This window comes from Oryctolagus cuniculus, chromosome 12 (genome assembly GCF_051225735.1).
Source record: "Oryctolagus cuniculus isolate XC-2025 breed Fujian yellow rabbit chromosome 12, ASM5122573v1, whole genome shotgun sequence".
Taxonomy (NCBI): domain Eukaryota; kingdom Metazoa; phylum Chordata; class Mammalia; order Lagomorpha; family Leporidae; genus Oryctolagus; species Oryctolagus cuniculus.
The window spans coordinates 42787804-42807868 of record NC_142878.1 but is presented as its reverse complement, the minus strand read 5'-3'; the positions used below and the strand labels follow the sequence as shown (position 1 = coordinate 42807868).

General features: G+C 38.6%; 1 protein-coding gene across 16 annotated transcripts in view; it reads left to right on the top strand.

The window, feature by feature from the left end:
• AKAP6 (A-kinase anchoring protein 6) overlaps positions 1-20065 on the top strand; it is a 633025-nt gene that overhangs the window by 559033 nt on the left and 53927 nt on the right. For all 16 annotated transcript variants that reach the window (XM_051822153.3, XM_089309798.1, XM_051822154.3 and 13 more), the window contains one exon: positions 17849-18064. In XM_051822153.3, the coding sequence (XP_051678113.3) occupies positions 17849-18064 (216 nt within the window). The remainder of the gene's footprint in view (positions 1-17848; positions 18065-20065) is intronic.

Here is a 20065-nt window from a genome sequence, read left to right as displayed (position 1 = left end):
TAGAAAGGAAAGACAGCACAGGCCAAGTACTGTGACAGACAATTCTAGGGATACTGTCATGAGCCATCTTCTTCCAAGGAATGCAGCATCTAAGATGAGGTAAGTACAATAGGATTTGATAGGGGATAACATCATGTGCTATGGGAATTCCTGGATAGGGACCTGTGTGTTCTTATGGCAAGAAATGAGGAAATCTCTCGAGTAAGTGACTGTAAATTGAGATTTGAAGTGAAATGGGGAACAGAATAATATGTGGATATGTAGAAGCCTGCAGATAAGTGATTAAACAAATCCCTGTGTTGTTCTATGTGCTTATTTACATGTTATTCAGGTATGTGTAGATAGGAATCTGTGTATCTTATCAGTAAACTAGAGTATAAGCTCTAAGAGTAGGAACTATCTTAAAATTTTGTTTGTTTTACATGCCCTTCATAGTACCAGCGATATTATCTTGGAGTCAACAGATAATCACAACTATTTAGCAGGTTGTAGAATTTCATCCCCAGATGAGACATGAAAGCACCCAGCTAGCTCAGCCTCCTCATTTCAAAGACTAGGAAACCAAGTCTGATAAATTAAATGACTTAGCCAAGACCACACAACCAAAGCCAAATGGAAGCTTGCATCTTCTCAATCTCAGTGCAGACCATGGTCCAATAATGCCGAACCAGTTGTTCCTTGTGAGTCATCACTGATGTCTTTGCAATTTTTGGATATCAGTTTTTCCTCCATAAAATAGAGATAGCGATCCTACCTCATCTGGTAAATGAAAATAAAAAGTGGCCATCATGAGAGACACTGAGATGAACAGGAAATGTAGAGATGCATATTAATACTACTAGGACTGTTTTAAGCAGACTTAAGCATACAGCTGACAACAAACCCCATGGCACTGGAGCTCAGATTTACCATCCTGACCTGCAACAGCCTCTCATTTCTGGGGGCTTACTCTTGGGAGCTCAATTCAATGTAGACTTTGCTAGCATTTTTCACCTTGTGTTTATGTTGCACCTTTATATGAGGAGCTTAAAGAGCTTTACAGACATTAGCTCATTAATCCTCCCAAAACCTCTCTAAGATAGGGCGGAGGCATAAATCATTTTTCCTATCTGGAAAAAAATAGCCTAACTTATCTCTGTTAATTTCACTGATGCTCTAAACTGTTGATTAAATCCTAAGTTATACTGTGTATGTTTAGAATATCACATTCTTTTCCCCACGGATATTTTACTTCTCTTTTTGAATTTAATGTCAGGAGGATAAGTGAAAAGATAGACTGACAGGTGCGACTTTGAAGTATTCTTTGGAAAGCACAGAGTAGGCAGTAGCTCAAGGTTTTCTTCCCCCTCATGTCCTCCTCCCTTTCTCAAAATACTCTTCTTTGTTACCCTTCAGTCATGACCCAGAAGAAATGACTTTTAGGAACTGGAAGATATTTCATGACACATTCACCCTTTTATCTGTCAGCCAAGACTTCCAGCAAGAGAGCCAATGAGTATCCATTCAACCATGCCATCCTAACTCTTAATAAAGTACTGGTGCAGAGCACTTGAAAGCTTCAGCAAAGCAGCGATGGAAGTTAAATTTTCAATCTTGTATGCTTTGCTTAGGCCTGTGGTTGTCACTATAAAATTATTTGGAGTTCAACTTTGAAGATGTCAAAATATAATTGTGACATGACCAGAATCTGAGAACAAGCAAAGTTGTTTCATGCCTTATATGATTGCAACAATGTACTTATCTAGTTGAAGCCACTGTTCCAGAGTTAGGGCGCAGAAGAAAGTAAAATTAAAAAAATAATGAAAATAATATTTTATCACACCTAGAAGTTTATCAGATGAGAGCCAATTTGTAACTCATTTGAGACATATCGTAAGTTACATTTTAAAATTGTTTTGTGAAAGGCTATCATAGGGTACCACATGATATTTTTCCTGTTTCACAATAAGGTTAATGTAGAAAATGGTACCAGAAGATGTTAAAAGGTAAAATATAATTGCATTTGGGGCTGCCATTGTGGTTTAGTAGTTAGAGTTTCTGCCCGCAATTCTGGCATCCCATATGGGAGCGTTCATGTCCCAGCTGCTCTACTTCCAATCCAGCTCCCTGCTAACAGCCTGAGACAGGCAGCAGAAATGGCCCAAGTGTTTGGCACCCTTCTACCCACATGGGAAACCCAGATAAGGCTCCTGGATCCTGCCTTTGGCCTGTCCCAGCCCTGACATTTGAGACCATCTGGAGAGTGAACAAGTGGATGGAAGATAACTCTGTCTTCTCCTTCTCTTTCTGTAACTCTGCCTTTCAAATAAATAAATCTTTTTTTTTTTTAATATCAGTGCATTTTAGAGAAAGGATACTGAGGACACATAGAAATTATGTGACTTAGTTGAAATCAAATAACTAGCTGTGACAAACTAGAAGACACTAAATCGTGGTTTTGTTCCATTAAAACACATCAATGATTAGATGAATTTCCAGAGGACTACCTTGCATGCATTCACTTCTCTTTTGGGATACAGACAGGAAACATGGTGGTGTCTCTTTCCAGGAAACTGAGTCCTTGCAAAAAGAAAATTAGCTTTTTTCAAGAAAAAGTTTTTGAACCCCTATTTTATTTTAGCAGAGTGTTTAAAGAATGAAGTTCTTATTATACTCTCTTTTCTCAAGCTTCTAACATACTGCTTTGAGCTAATAATCATTATAACCATCTACCTATTGGCTACTATTTAGTCATTATCTCTCTGCCACCTAACAGAATAGTTCAAGAGTGTTTTGATGTTATATATTAATTAAATGTCTAAGCAACCTTGTCTTTAGTATTACTGCACCTTTGGGAGTACTGAAAACTGGTGAAAAAGAACCATGTTGCCCTGGGCTCCCACCACAAGTACAAAGGAAACCATTAAGACACAAATTCCCAGCTGTCCAAACTCACAGAAAGATCTCTTGCATTTATTTTAGATGCTGTTGAATTCAGGAATATGAAGTTTATAAAGTTGTCTGTATCTACATTTTCCGGTCAGGGAGGAATAAATGAATACATAGAAGGGTCTTTTCTAATGCTAACTTTTCCTATCTAGTTCATTGTCCTCTCTTTAGAGGTATCATTTCCCATAGCCGGACTCTCTTCCTGTATTCTTGTTGTGTCCCTGGAGCTCTTGAGTCTATTTGTTTCCCATCTGTAGGACTGTGGAATAATAGGAATACTCTAAAATATCACTTCCTAGCTAATCATTCCAATAACACCTGGAGTTTAGTCATGAGATCCAGGAGTGGCTTCAAAGGGAAAAAAGAGTATGTTAGGGGTAGATGCTGTGGTGTAGCAGGTAAAGCCACCACCTACAGTGCCTGCATCCCATCTGGGCACCAGTTCAAGTCCTGGCTGTTCCGCTTCCAAGCGAGCTCTCTGCTATGGCCTAGGAAAGCAGTAGAAGGTGGCCCAAGAGCTTGGGACCCTGCACCTGCATGAGAGACCTGGAAGAACCTCCAGGCTCCTGACTTCAGATAGACGCAGCTCCGGCTGTTGTGGCCATTTAGGGAGTGAACCAGCGGATAAAAGACTCTCACTCCTTCTCCCTCTCTCCCCCCTGGCCCCCACCTCTGCCTCTGTCTCTGCCTCTGTCTCTCTGCCTTTCAAATAAACAAATAAATAAATCTTTCTAAAAAAGAGTATGTTAGCCAGAGATACATCTTGAAAAATGGGGTTTAGTGGAGGAGAGGGGTGGACCATAGCCAACTGTGTGTGCATGAGACAGTGAGAAAAATACCAGCAGCAGGACTGAGCAAGTCAGGAAATTGGTTAGTCCGAGAATCTGCCCTCTTCCCTGGGCCACGTTGCCTGTGTGCCCCACGTTAGCCATTAGAGTTTCTCTTGGGTCATTCTGGCTCCTGCTTTCAGTTAGCTTTTTCATTACAACAATGAAATACTTGAGATAGCAAACTGATAGAGAAAAGTTTTATTTAGCTCACAGGTTTTTTTTGGGGGGAGGAGGGGGTTCAAATGAAAATAGCATGATGTAGGCTGTAGCAAAGGCCCCCTGGCATGTGGCAGAGTGCCAGTGATCACATAGCAAGCCAGGAAGCAGAGAGAGAGGCTGGGCTCACACTCAGGCTTTTCTAACAACTCTCCTTTGAGAACACCTTACAAGTTGTGTCTCACAAGGACCTAAGGACTTCTCACTAGGCCTTAACAGCTAAATATCATACCTGTATTACGTTTCTACCCTGTTAGTTCTGTTAAGTTATGACTTTTATGTTTACACATCTGCATGAGAGAAGCTGGCACTGTAGAGCAGTTAAGCTACCACCTGTGACACCAGCATCCCATATAAGCATTGATTTGTGTCCCAGCTGCTCCACTTCCAATCCAGATCCTTGCTAATGTGCCTGGGTAAGCAGCAGAGGATCGCTTGAGTACTTGGGCCCCTGCCACCTGTGTGGGAAACCTGGATGAAGCTCCTGGCTTCTAGCTTTGATCTGGCCAAACACTGGCCTTTATGGCCTAGTGGGGAGTGCACCACTCCCCAAGGAGATCTGTTTCCCTCTATATCTCTCCCCCTTTGTCTGTCACTCTGCCTTTCAAATAAAATTAAAAAAAAAAATCTTTAAAAACATATCTGCATGAGTTTGGGAAAGGGCAAATTATATTCAAAACAGCATCTTAAAGCTCCTTCATTCTCCAGGCATGCTCTTTATACTCATCCTTTTCTCATAGATTTTATAAAACAAGTGTGTCGTACTGCACTTTGTCATGCATAACTCTTCCTTCTTGAAGACTTCCCTGCACATCTGTGACCTGGCTAGTGAACACTAAAGATCCATTAAAAACAAAGATGACTTCAGGCAGCTGGGATCAACAGATAATCTAGAAAAAAGTGTTTCTCTCATATACTCTCCAGAATTACTTTCAAACGATTCCTATGGAATCAATAAGAGATAAAACCACACTGGGTATTATAAATATATTTCAAAATATAATAATGTAAAAAAAGGCAATTAATGTCTGATCTGCTTATGAATAGAGTGATTGTGGGGGGTTTAGGAAAAGTACTTTGTAATATAATGGCTGAGTTGCATTTATATCCAACACCCTTTTCCCCTTGCTGTTAAAAGTTACCTTTCCATAATTGCAGACTAGTTTAGCATCTTAACAATAATGGACATGTTTTTAAAAGATTATTGCCAAAAGTACATTCTTTATTCCAGAGAGACTCTGTAATAGATACCAGCATTTTAGTAATGATACAAGCAATCTGTAAGCTATTACAGTTTTCTTTAGAGTAACTTAATCTTCATATTGTTTTGTATGTCTGGAATTTTAATAGTGTTTTTAATTTAGAAAAGGAAGTATATAACATATTACTAATTACATGTGAATATAAACAAAGCACAAGGCCACCGAGCTTGATTTTTAAAAACAAACGTATATAAAAGTACTTAACCTAGTGCAGGGAAAGTAACAAAGAAATTAAGGAATGCCACACAGGGATAACAACAGCTTTCACGCGGTAGCACAGTGAGGGTCTGCATTTTTAAAATGGTTATTATATTTTTGATCTACACCTTTGAAAAAGCTAACAGGAATAAGAATGTTCTCTTCCAAATAGAATATGTGTGTGTGTGTGTATAAAATTTCAAAAGATGTACGTTCATACTATTAAAACATAAATCAATTTGGTAAAAGAATGATCATCTTTTTTCTTGATGACACTGTTTATCCAAGGGTCTCCAATAATTTGTAGTATTAATAATCTTGGTGACCCTTAATGATTCAATTTCGCTTGGTAAGGATCCTAGATTATAGGACAAAGTGTGATCGTTTTGTATTTCCGAAGGCCATGCTACTCCAGCCTTGGAAATATAGGTGATTGTCCTGTCTCTGGACCTCACTCATCTGCTGGCCAGGTGAGCTAACAGAGGGACAATGGTTTTTCTTAAAAATTAAAATATTTTGATTATAAATGGTTATAAGAAATAATTTAGTGTTTGAATCTAAGCTTACATCAGCATGTACAATTTCAAAACTATTTTGGCATACAATCCAGCTCCTTTTCACAGAATCAATAGAGATGTGCTTAGTGAACCAATTCAGGGGGATTTAATGCTGTTTTTAAAATCTAGCTTTTACATTAAATAAATCAGTTTGCTATTTTGAAAGAAGTTATAATCTACTTAAAACTGTCATTCTCTGTTTCTGACTTGCAATTAGATGATATTTCCAAAATGTCAGACCTAGATTCTGCTTCTACCATCACCATAATAAAATGTGACAGCCAAGATATTATATCAATACCTCTTCCATAATTAGCAATAAGGATCCTGCCAAGGGTTAACTAGTAAAGTTTCATAAACGTTTTTGTACAAATGGTCCTGAAGGCAGTATTACGCCTTTAAAATCTGCTAATGTAGCGAAGACTCATGACAACTAAGAGACAAATCTATGAGCAAAACTGTTTGGAGAGAATAGTTTTGTAGTGTATGATGTATGTTATGTAAATGAGCTTATTAGGACTCTCATCTATTTTATTATTGGTGACCAATTTAATAGAGGCATTTAAAAAACAATATTTCTGCCTGACTCCTAGAAATGAAGAAGATACATTGATATAATTGAGAGCAAATGATTGCATGTCGTGCCATTTAATCATGTCATTTTTCAATTGCTATTTTTTGCACTTCGCTGCATGCTTATAGAATATTTAGCTTCAATATAGATTAGGTCCCCGGGTTTGCAACTGAGCTGAGTCTATGCTGGCTGACGTTGTCATTGAAGTTTGGAGTCAGTTAAAATACACAGATGTCATGTACCCATTATTTTCTTTAAAATATGCGAGTTATCTTACATACCTTCATTTGAACTATCTTTTGCTGTCTGGAAGAATTATTTTACAACTCCAGGATAGAAACTCTTATCTGAAAAGTTTATACATTAGATGTAGCTAAGTACATAATTGGCTCAAAAATGGCACTGTCAGGATCAAAAAACCAGCTGACCCCATACTAAAAATGATAACCGCCCAATGAATGTTTCCTATCTTTGTTCGATCTCTTATTATTTTTAAAATTTATGTCTAGCTTAGGAAAGAGATTACTCCTGCTGTCTGCTGGAATATGAGGTCCTTGAGAAGAGAAGGCTTTGTCTGTTGAGTTCACTGATGTAACTCAAGCACTTAGAAAAGTGTCCATTATAGTAGGTGTTCGATAAATACATTCAGTGAATGAATTACTATCTTTTCACCTCTGTTATCATAACTACACTCACCCTATTGCATAGACTATGAATTCTTACATGTTTGTAAGCCTAACAATGGGGAGAAGTTTGGACCTCTGAAAGGAGTGCAAAAGAGGTTCACAGTTCTTTTTATCAGTACTAACTTTCTGGCTGTGAGTACTTCTGGTTAGAAATTAAGGGTGAGTTAGTCTGAAAATATAGAAATATCAGAAGCTTCTTCAGCTTTCTTATGAAAAGCTTGGGATTCAGGCTGTCAGGATTAAAATCCTGCCTTTGCTGCTTTTTCGGTTCTGTTCCTGTGGTCAGTTATTTAAGTTGTCTGTGTCTTTCTCCTCATTTCTAAAGTAGATGATGTAGCATATATACTATCATCCTGCTACGAGAATTAAATGAGTCAGTACATACAAGTTCTTGGAAAATGCATGATACATATAAATACATGAGAATAGCATTAATACAGAGGGTTAGTGAAAATAACTAAGAAATACTGTTAAGAATAGTCCAGGGGTCGGCGCCATGGCGCACTAGGTTAATCCTCTGCCTGCGGCTCAGGCATCCTATATGGGTGCCGGTTCTAGTCCTGGCTACTCCTCTCCCAGTCCAGCTCTCTGCTGTGGCCTGGGAAGGCAGTAGACGATGACCCAAGTCCTTGGGCCTCTGCACCCATGTGGGATACTGGGAAGAAGCACCTGGCTTCTTGCTTCAGATCAGCGTAGCTCCAGCCATTGCGCCCATTTGGGGAGTGAACCAACGGAAGGAAGACCTGTCTCTCTGTCTCTCTCACTGTCTATGAGTCTACCTGTCAAATAAATAAATAAAATCTTTAAAAAAAAGAGAACAGTCCAGTATCAGTTGATAAGTCCCAATAATTGGTTGTTGTTATTTGAATCCTGGAATCCTTGAAAACACTATAACATTATTTTTATTTTGTGTTGCTTCAGGTATATAATATCAGAATGATCTTTGGTGAAGTCCTTGAAATACATCTAATGACAAGTCTCTAATTTTTGTACTGACACCAACAACACAATACATTGTGATTTCTTAAGATACATGTAATCATAAATTAAACTCATCATGGTAATAATTAGATTTAATTGACATCCTTTATTTTCCACATTTGCTATTCCAGAGCCACAGCCATGTGTGCTTCCCTGTTTATATTTCATCTTTCTAGAAGACAGCTATATTAAAATTATACTGCCTTACTTTTATCATATAACACAATGTCTCATCTGTTGACTTAGATTTACAGGTTTATAATAATTACTCTATCTGAGGAAACTATAGCCATTATGGAAACAAAAAAGCCATCAGTTTGCATTTCTAACTATGTTACTCCTGTATTGACCCATGGTTGCAGGACCATGGTAATTAGTAATATCATAAGCATGTGTTTTCATGACTCACCTTAGAAGAATGATAAATTCTCTGATTATATCATCAGTTATGTGGTTGACAAAATATATTTAGCCTTACCAAGAGTTCTTTTTAAATAACAGCATTGTTGAGATAAAATCCACTTACCATAAAATCTAATTCCAGAACTTAAAGAAACTCTTTAACCCATTGGCAGGCACTCCCTGTTTCCCCTTCACTGAAACCCTTGGCAACCACTACTCCCTGTTTCAATGTATTTGCTTTTTCCTGGACATTTTTATTGAAGGAATCATATAACATGTGACTGTTTGTGTCTGGCTTCTTTCACTTAGGTAAGGAACTCAGTGTCTATCCATGTTAAAGTGTTTACCAATACTTCCTTCCTGTTTTATAGCCAAATAATGTCTCATTGTATAGATATACTAAATTTTGTTTGCTCCCCAGTTGATAGATTGTGGGTTATTTCAACATTCTGGCCATTATGAAAATGCTGTGACAAATATTTGTGTACTGTACAGGCTTTGTGCGTCATATGCTTTCAGTTATCTTGAGTCTTTTGCCTAGGTGTGAAATTGCTGCATCAATTGGTAATTCTGTGTTGGGCTTTTTGAGGAAATATAATGCTTTTTCTAAAGTGGATGTGCCACTTTTCAGTCCCACCAGCAATGGATGAGCGTTCCAGTTTTTCTGTATCAACTCTTTTTGTTGTGGGTATCCTGATGGTGGTAAAATGTTATCTAATTATGGTTTAGACATATATTTACCTGATTGCTAATGATATTGAATGTCTTTTTCCTATGTTTATTGGCCATTTGTATGTTTTCTTCAGAGAAATGCCCATTCAAGTACTTTGTCCATTTTAAAAACTGAAATGAATTTCTCATCTTTATGTTGTTAAGTTTTTTTAAAAACAGAGTTATTTATTCGAAAGACAGAATTACAGTAGAGAAAGGGAGAGACAGAGAGGTCTTCCATCCACTGGAGCCAGGAGCTTCTTCGGGGTCTCCCACACTGGTGCAGGGGCCCAAGCTCTTGGGCATCTTCCACTGCTTTCCCAGGCCATCAGCAGGGAGCTGGATCAGAAGTGGAGCAGCCAGGACTTGAACTGGCACCCATATGAGATGCCAGTGCTGCAGGCAGAGGTTTAACTTACTATGCCACAGCGCCAGACCCATATTGTTGAGTATTAAGAGTTGTTTGTAGGGGCCAGTGCTGTGGTATAGCAGGTAAAGCTGCCACCTGCAGTGCTGGCATCACATGTGGGTGCCAGTTGGAGTCCTGGCTGCTCTGCTTCAATCCAGCTCTCTGCTATGGCCTGGGAAAGCAGTAGAAGATGGCCCAATCCTTGGGCCCCTGTACCTGTGTGGGAGACCTGTAGGAATCCGGGCTCCTGGCTTTGGATCGGCGTTGTTCTGGCTGTTGCAGATGGAAGACCTCTCTCTGCCTCTTCTTCCCTCTGTGTAACTCTGACTTTCAAATAAATAAATAAATCTTTTTAAAAGAAGAGTCCTTTGTATATCTTGGAATATAAATCTCTTATTGAATATTGAGTATGTGATTTTCAGATATTTAACACTCCTCTGTGGGTTGTAGTTTCACCCTTTTTTAAGGAGTCATTTGAAGTATAAAATTTTAAAATGTTGATAAAGTCTAAAAGTTGCTAGTATTTTTGGTGTCATATGTAAGAAATCATTTCCTAAACCTGGGTCACAAATATTTACTCATATATTTTCTTCTAATATTTTTATAGTGTCTGCTCTTACATTGAGGTATGTGGTCCATTTTGAGTTAGTTTTATATATGATATGAGACAGAGGTCAAATTTATTCTTTTGCACATGGATAGCCAGTTTTAGTTTCATTAGTGGGAAAGATAGTTCTTTCTTTACTTAATTGTATCCCAAATTTTAAAATGTATTTTGATGAGTAGCCAATATGTAATAATTAGTACCTAGTACCTAATCATAAAATATGACTTCTTATGTCATAAATTATCTTTGATTTACAAACATTATCTTGTTTTATCTATTTTAGCTTCAGAACACTGTTATATTTATTTTTATTTTTATTTTTTTAACTTTTATTTAATGAATATAAATTTCCACAGTACGGCTTATGGATTACAATGGCTTCCCCCCCATAACGTCCCTCCCACCCGCAACCCTCCCCTTTCCCACTCCCTCTCCCCTTCCATTCACATCAAGATTCATTTTCGATTCTCTTAATATACAGAAGATCAGTTTAGTATACATTAAGTAAAGATTTCAACAGTTTGCTCCCACACAGAAACATAAAGTGAAAAATAATAGATGATTTTTTAAATGATGATGAAATCAGATCAGACCTATTGTCGTGTTTAATCCCAGTGAGAGTCAAGTTGGGAATTGATAATTTCTTTTTTTATTTTTACAGAAGATCAGTTAGTATACATTAAGTAAAGATTTCAACAGTTTGCACCCCCATAGAAACACAAAGTGAAATATACTGTTTGAGTACTTGTTATAGCATTAAATCTCAATGTACAGCACATTAAGGACAGAGATCCTACATGAGGAGTAAGTGCACAGTGACTCCTGTTGTTGACTTTACAAATTGACACTCCTGTTTATGGCATCAGTAATCTCCCTGTGCTCCAGTCATGAGATTCCAAGGCTATGGAAGCCTTTTGAGTTCTCCGACTCTTATCTTATTTAGACAAGGTCATAGTCAAAGTGGAGTTTCCTTCCTCCCTTCAGAGAAAGGTACCTCCTTCTTTGAAGACCTAGAACACTGTTATATTTTGTCTCTGGATCCGAATTTATTATAATATGTTACCTCCTTAGAGAAACTTTATTGAAGATAGAATCTAAAGTAACTCCCCAGCCACTTTCTATTACCCCACATAATTATATAGCCCATATCAACATTTGATACTTTCTTGTATATTTATATTTTATATCCAACTGCTCACCACCTATAAATTTGAATGTAAGTTCTACGAAAGTGAGCATCTTGTATACCTTGTGTTATTATATCCTCACCACTGAGAACAGTGCCTGGCACATAAGAGGCATTAAATAAGTACATTTGGATGGATGATTGAATTATGGTCATCATCATTCTATTGTATTTTTTCAGCATGTTTTAATATGTTATAACAGGTGTGTTTCTTGACCTTTCCGTCCAAGTATCCACCATGTAATGTCCACCAACCTGTACTGTGTGTCTACCCTTCCTTCCCATTCCAGTCTTCAGCAGCTTTCGCAGCCTCGTTCAAGTCCCGTGAATCCTAATCTGTCTACTCCAGCTAATAATGATCTTACCCATTTCCCAAGTCAGTTCCCACAAATAACCATATATATCACCCACACGCTTAATTTGGGTAGTGGCCTCGCTATTCACAAAGCATGTTCACTTTCTTACCTTATTTATAACAAACCTGATGGCTTGGGTCCTATCAAAAACCTTTGCCTTTCGTTTATTTCTCCCATTTTGAGGAATCAAAGTCTCTCTTTCTAGCCAGATTATAGTCTCTGAAGAATTGGTACCACATTTTATTATATACCTGTTACCCACTAATGCTAATCCTGTAATGAAAACAGTTTTCAGTTCATCACTGAAGCCAGTATATGCTCATGGCTACAAGAAATATCTTTCATCTGATCTTTGTCAACCTTGCTCCCGAGACAATGATCCTGAATCAGCCAGTCGAAACATCTTATGCAGAAGCTTAGAAGTACCAGTAAAGCCCCTTATGTTTTCGTACTTGCTCTGCAGGCATTAACATTATCTGTACCTGATGCCTTGTGTCTTACAAGCAGTCTTCATTGCTTTGTTTTGCAATGTAAGCTTTCCAAAAGCTGAAGAGCTATTTAATTGAGCCCAATGTCATATGCTCTAGTCATTATTTAGTAATGACTTATTTGCTAAAAATAACAGAGGAGGGTTAAAATCCTCAAATATGAGTATTGGATGCAAGCAACCAAACACATTGGTGTTCTTAATGATTATATTGAAAATTCTGGAGATAATCATGAAAATAAAGATAGATATCTCTGGGTGAAAAGATCTGTTCACTGATCCATTTATTACATTTTTTTGGTCATTTGGTATCAATAAGAAAATAATTGGCTAACATTGAATGTGGTCCCAAAGCTCCTGGCTACTAGTTTGAGTCCAGAATCAGAACTTGTAACTTCTACCTCTTCTACTTTTATGTTTCTAAAAACCAAAGAAGTAAACAAAAAACTGCTCAAGTACATCCTCTTACATGAAAAGCAGAACTGGCTCCTGTCCACTAGTGTTCTCAAGCTGTGGCATGCATTGGAATCACCTGTAAAGCCTGGTAAATCGTGGCTAGGGGGACTCACCCAGAGTTCCTGATTCAGAAGACGTTGAGTGGCACCGGAGAACTTGCAGTTCTAAGGAGTTCCTGGTGTCTGTGGACTGCTTGGCCTGAAAACCACACTCAGAACGTCTGCTCTAGAAAGTCTAGCCATAGGTGTTAGACAAAGAGACAACAACGGTCCACTTTATGAAATTAAAATGGTAAAATACTTACATAGAAAATACAAAAGAGAAAAAAAAAACATGGAGAAGCATAGGAAACTCTCAGATTAGGAGATGGAGCTGCCCTCTTGACATTATTTAAACTGTAGGAACCCAACTGTTTGCCTTTTCTTTCTGCTTCCTCACTGTAACTAGACTGAAGGCAGGCACATATCAAATATGTAGATCATGCTTTGATGCACTTGCCACATGAAGGCATACTTTTGATGAAATTTATCAAAATTTGATAAATTGTGTTAGTTTATACAGTGAAGCAATGTTTACCTCTATGAGTGGAATTGCTTCTTTTTTTTTTTGTCTTTAAATTTAACAGATCATCTAAAGCCCCATCACTGCTCACAGTGATCTGCCAAGCAATGTTAAGTTAACCTACTGAACAAAACTATGTAAGGAATATTGGAGACAGCTTGTTTAGGACGCTCTCAGATTTACTCCTCTGATTTTAACATATGCTTAGTTTCGGTGTTTTATGAGTATCATTTTATTTTTCTTTTCCCTATTTCATTCTTACATTTTATGTATTTATCTTTTATTGTAAGCTGATGTACATCTACTTTTGTGAAGTAGATGTCACTTATATAGTATCAAGCGTGTATATATGCCAGTAGATAGACTCTTTCTATGTAGGGTATGCATTCACCCGATATGTAATGAAGAATGAAATGCCAGTATTGAAAGGCTTGCTTCAGTAGTGTTAAACTGATGCTGATATCACTAATGATGTCACATCACACTTGGCTCAGTCATATGAGCAGAAGAAACGATTGAAATGTTGACAGGCTAGCGCCACGGTTCAGTAGGCTAATCCTCCGCCTAGCGGCGCCAGCACACCGGGTTCTAGTCCCAGTCGGGGAACCGGATTCTGTCCCGGTTGCCCCTCTTCCAGGCCAGCTCTCTGCTGTGGCCAGGGAGTGCAGTGGAGGATGGCCCAAGTCCTTGGGCCCTGCACCCCATGGGAGACCAGGAGAAGCACCTGGCTCCTGCCTTCGGATCAGCGCGGTGCGCCGGCCGCAGCACGCCAGCCGTGGCGGCCATTGGAGGGTGAACCAACGGCAAAAGGAAGACCTTTCTCTCTGTCTCTCTCTCTCACTGTCCACTCTGCCACACTTTTTTGGCAAGGGATATGAATGCTATGCCTGGAAACCAACATGATCGCATTAGATAACAAGGGAAATGCTTCAAAACGAGCATGCATGGGGAAGATGCCTAACTTTTCTGTGCCTCACCTCCTTCCCCAGCTGCTTCTCTCTCTCATTTCCCCTGACACACGTGGCACCCCTAGTGCCAAGGCTGCTGGGTTGTTTTCCACCTTTGCATGCCTCTAGGCCTTCTACTTTCACTCCAGCATCATCAGTTTTGCACCATCTGGCCCACAGCCATTTTCTTGAAGATTTCATCGTGTCTTCGGACAGTGAATTTGCGTGCAGGTCTGATCCCACCTTCCTCTCTGCCTTACCTGTGGACTGCGCTGTTCCTGGAGGGAAGGCACCATAGCTTGCTCTTTTGTGAGGCCTCGGTTCCTGAAGGAATGTCTAGCAAATGGAAGATGTGGGACTCATTTGACAAGGTCAGGGAGGCTGGTTGGTCTTATTTCTGTGCGCTATTTACATCGCTAAGCTTGAATTTATGTGAAAAATAGCATTTGCTCTGAAATATAGGCCAAAAATAGTTATAGTCATCATTAGTTCCTCTGTAGTTATATGTAACATTTCTCCATGTATAGTTTGTCATGGAAATAATGTGGGCTACTGACTCTAGGAAACATTGCCAGCAAATTCACTGATTTTACTTAGTATGTGTTTGTAATTAGAAATATGTGTCTCTGAATGGCTGTCACAGAAACCCGTTTATGTGAAGAATGCTATTTTATCAGTTAAATCTCCTGTGTCTAAAAAGGTACTGAAAAATGTGTTGACCACATAAAATTCTCAAATGTTCCAATATCTTAAGAGTGTGTATATAGGGTAAATTGTGATATGTATATGTGTGTATGTAGAATAAAGAATGTAGACTAAGCCTTTTGGATATTTAAAGTTACAAACATTATCAGAATTGTGAAGATCCAAAAATTAGGTGTTGAATGTCACCAGTAACTGCTTTCACAATTTTAAAACAACAGTATTCATCTTTTTTTTAAATGTTTATTTATTTATTTGAATGACAGTTACAGAGAGAGAGAGAGAGAGAGAGAGAGAGAGAGAGAGAAAACATGTACTTTATCCTCTGGTTCCCTCCCCAAAGGTGGCAATGGCTGGGGCTGGGCCAAGCCGAAGGCAGGGTATAGGAACTCCACCTGGGTCTCCCATGTGGGTGGCAGGGGCTATCTCCCACTGTCTTCCTAGGTGCATTAGCAGGAGTTGGATAGGGAAGCAGAGCAAACAGTGCTTGAACCTGTGCTCCCCTATGGGATGCCAGCATTGCAGACAACAACTTAACCTACTGTGTCCACACTTGCCCTCACAGTATTCATCTTGACTGATTAGCATTGAGATAGAGGTAAGGAACATTTGAATACTTAAATATTGGGTACGTTCTGGATCCTAACAAAAAACCTTATGGCCAATGAAAAGTTCCCTTAGTAACCTCAAACATCCTGTTGATCGTCTTTGGAAATACATGCTAAGTGAATGAAGCTCATTTGGATTGCTGTGCAAATGTTTCCTGCTGTGGTCTGTGTTAACACTGACATCCATTGCATATTTTAGTTTGGCTAAGAACTTTGGGACTTTTTGTTGGCTTGAGTAATGTATTTATCCAAATTCAAAAACAGTTTTGGAAAATACAGTCTTATGACATTGAAACGTCTATTTTTCTAGCCCTTTCAGCAAATTAAAAACAAAATTAAAAACAAAACCAAAATCCTCAATATTCATACTTGTAGGTCTCACTTGAGCCAATTTCAGTTGGTTATGTTATCTTAAAGGGTTTAATATTGGCCAAAAATTGGCAGATGTGTTGGTGGCTTCATAGTTTGCTCTGCCCAACAGTGCTTCTATAGTAAGAGAACAAATTGAAGGAGGAGGGGAGGGGAGAAGAGGGAGAAGGAGGGAAGGAGGATGGGTGAGTGAGAGACAAGAGGCAGCGAGAGACACGCACATACACACACAGAGGAGACTATGCCTGTGGGTCTAGTGGGGACAGTTAGCAGGATTAGAGGAGGAGTTGAAAATAATGCCTATGGCTTTAGTAGCCCCCCACCCCCACCCCAGGTTCATCTTTGAGTGTCTAGGGATTCTCTTTATTCAGCGTTGAGCTAATGAATAGCATCAGAAAAGAAATTTGTCAGACCTCGTGGTTATATCAAGAGTTATATAGGAAAATAGCAATGAGTCCTAGGAAAATAAATAAGGATAAGTTCAGGAAACATAACTGAACCTGCTGCACTGGTATAAATTGAATAATAAAATTCCTAGTCATATTTTGCCATAAATAGAGGTTTGGGAGTTTGTCATTCACCTTATTTAAAATTCAGAAATATTAAAGGAACAGGGTTCTCTCATTACAGAAATAATAGAATTCCAGCTATTACTGAGTTAGGGTCATTTAAATGGCGGTAGCACGCATTCTATCAGTAAGTGGAACATCTGTGTGCAGTGTCCACCTGCTGCTGATCTACTACCCCCACTCCGAGCACTTTTCAATGAACTGCACTTAATCATTTTAAGACTTCTTCTAATGAAGCCTTATCTAGATTAACATTTTAAGCACAAATACTTCTAGGCATTAAAACTCTCACACTAAATGAAATTGCATTGTCTTGTTTACCCTTGTTGATTAATAAGCAATCTGTTAACTGTTAGAACAGTCCAATTGTGGCAGTAGATGGAGATTAGTAATTCCATGATGTTTGTAGATATAATCATCATTTCTCCTGAAGGCTTTGAATTAGAATATCGCTTACACAGTATCCGTAGGCAAAGAAAGGATATAATATTTTTCGACATGTATACCCACTACTTTGCTTGATTTGTTCAGCTTAGGGTCACTGCAGTAATACAAATGCTTCCGGGGGCAAAATGCTATTTTGCTGCATGCTTATCCCTCTTAAATAGTGTGAATGTCTATTAAAGGATACGCAGCAACCAACAAATAGTGCAGCAATAATCCAGTATCTTAATTTCTGTTTTCAGAGCATTATTGCTTTGTTAATCAAGCTTCGGAAGAAAAATAATGCTTATCTTATTTTTTCAGATAACAGACTTTATATATCAAAATTCGTTGCAATCTTATTTAACTTATTCTCAGCCAGTAGAAAAACTGACCTCATTGCCTTAAAGTACTAGGGCTAAATTTGAAGACATTTCATTGCTTTTGGAGGGTGTTTCTATCTTTTGTGTTTCCTTTGACCTTGAATCAAAGCATGTCGATCCGGTTGGCATTCTTGTGACCTCCTTGATTTATTTCATTAGGTTAGAAATTGGTAATGACCAAGGTGTCAAAACAGGACCCTAAATTTCACAGGGGGAAATCAGTGAAACAGAGCGAAGGCATGAGATGTAGCTGAGTTATTTTGCATTACTGAGCCTCTCCAGGAGGCCTCCAATCCAAAGACCATCTCAGGGCCCTTCTTGTCCTGTATTCACATCTGAGCGAAGTCACTGGAATCTGAAATGATCCTGGAAGAAGGTGTTTCATGTTTGGGAAACTCTACCCTGAAACGCTCACAGCTGGGTCTGTTTCTGTGTTACAGTCCCTCTGCCGGGAAATCAAGCAGCGTCGCCGAGGAGTGGCCTCGATCCTGCGATTATGCCAGCATCTCCTGGATGACCGGGACACCTGCAATCTGAATGCAGACCACCAGCCCATGCAGCTGATCATCGTAAATCTTGAAAGAAGGTGGGAAGCCATTGTCATGCAAGCCGTCCAGTGGCAAACACGGCTACAAAAGAAGATGGGCAAGGAATCTGTGAGTGATGTTTTTTAAACCCTAATGGTCTGTCATCATTTTTAAGACAAGAAATAATTCTTTCAGGGTTTGGAAAATGTGTTCATCTTATAGCTGGTTTTGCCAACTAAAAGGGTAGCTGTCCACTAAAAGAAATTTCGCTTGGCATAACACAGAGATTTATTTGCCTGGATAAGGTGCTTTTTAGTGTATCCCATTGTCTTTTTAAGAAGTCACGTGGAAATTCCACTTAACCTTACTAAACTAAACCATTAATTCTTTCAATCATTACTTCACCAACAATATCCATCAATCATACAATACCCCATAAATGTTTTGCTAGCAGGTGGCGGTGCATACGAAACACTGTGTATGCTCTGCAGGTAATGCAATGGAATACCGTATATTGCTTACCTTACCTTTCTCTTGCATGATATGAGTCAACACTGTCTGTTCGCCAGTCCATAATTGTTCCTCTGCTGATAGAGTTACATTCTGAAAACTGGAAGGTTTCCTTCTAAAGTTTTAATGCCATGTTTTATAGGGGAGGTGATTCCTCCAAAGAATTTTCCAAATTGAGTTCAGATTTAAGCTATTTCTAGATGAAGGAAATATATATGACTAGAAGTTGTTTTATTAGAATATAGGATGCTCATTTGCCCCATAAGCCTTTATATCCTTAAGGAAAGAATTTACCATAAAAAGATGACATCCTCCAAAGACAATTGAGGCCAGCAGGTATTAATTAAAAGTCCACCTCTCATGCTTGACTTGTCTAAATAAAGCACATACACACATGTAGAATGGAAAGTTTTCTTTAAATGTGTTCACTGTCAGATCTATCTCTTGGAAAGATCAGGATTCAAAATTGAAAAATCAAATGTGAAAATCTTGCCACTGAAAAATGGTTTCCTCCTGTGAATTCTAATTTTAACAAAGCTTTAATGTTTGCTATCCAATGTGTCTGGCATTAGGCACTGGGAACAGAAAGGGCAGTGAATCAGTGAGCCTGCTCATTCTTTCTGCACCTGTAGCTATGTTGAGTCTAGGCCATGATTTTATCCTCAACAGTTCTATTTAATTGTTTTGAATGGAAGTTGTTAAATTTCCTAACACTTCAAAATTATTACCCGTAATCAGAGTCTACATAATTGGATGTCTTTTCTTGAAATGACCTATTTGTTGCGAAGTTATCTAGCTGGCATGTTTCCCTTTTTTCTTTTTTTTTTTTCTTTTCCTTTCTTGCTTTTTTTTCCCCTTAGACTGGTAGGGCAGAAGAGGTTGCCATTATTTTTTCTATGCTTTGAAGCCTGTGAGTATGGTAGTGACCATAATAAGATGTAGGCAAAAACCAACTACAGCAGGAAATGTTCAAATATTTTGGAGGTATTCAAAGTGCTTTGGGGGAGATGCAACTGGTTTTCTTTGAAATCATATGATCAGAGTCACTGGACTGGATCTCTGCAGATTGCATGTCAATATTTTTGCTCAACTTCTATGGTAAAGTGAAGATTTAGCTTTGAAAAAGCAGGGCTGCTTTTTAGAGACTTAAGCTGCTACAGAGAGGTATAAATTGCAGATAGACGAAAGTATCCCCTTTAGGTTGGCTGCTGTATGTATGGGTTGCTTTGAATGATGAAGGTGGTAAATAATGTCCTCCATACCAAAAAATGTTGAAAATCACTGTCAGGAGAAGGATGGAAGAGTAGAGAGTGGGCGGATGGCAAACAATACAAAGAACAAAGCATATATCGTTCGGAGAGATTTTTCTCTGCTCTCATCCCTGTTCACTGGGTGACTAGTTTACAATGCTTTGATAGGCACATGACTATCTAAGCAGTCGGGGAAGCCATCTTTGCCAAGAATCAGAAGTTTCTAGGTGGTCTGTTTGCCTGTTCATCATGTGACTCCATCCTCTGCTTGTTTTTAGAGATTGTCACTGTTGTACCTGCAGGGCCTATGACATGCTTGCACATAGTAGGTGTTTGATAAAAACCTGCTGCATGAACATGTGCATTTTTA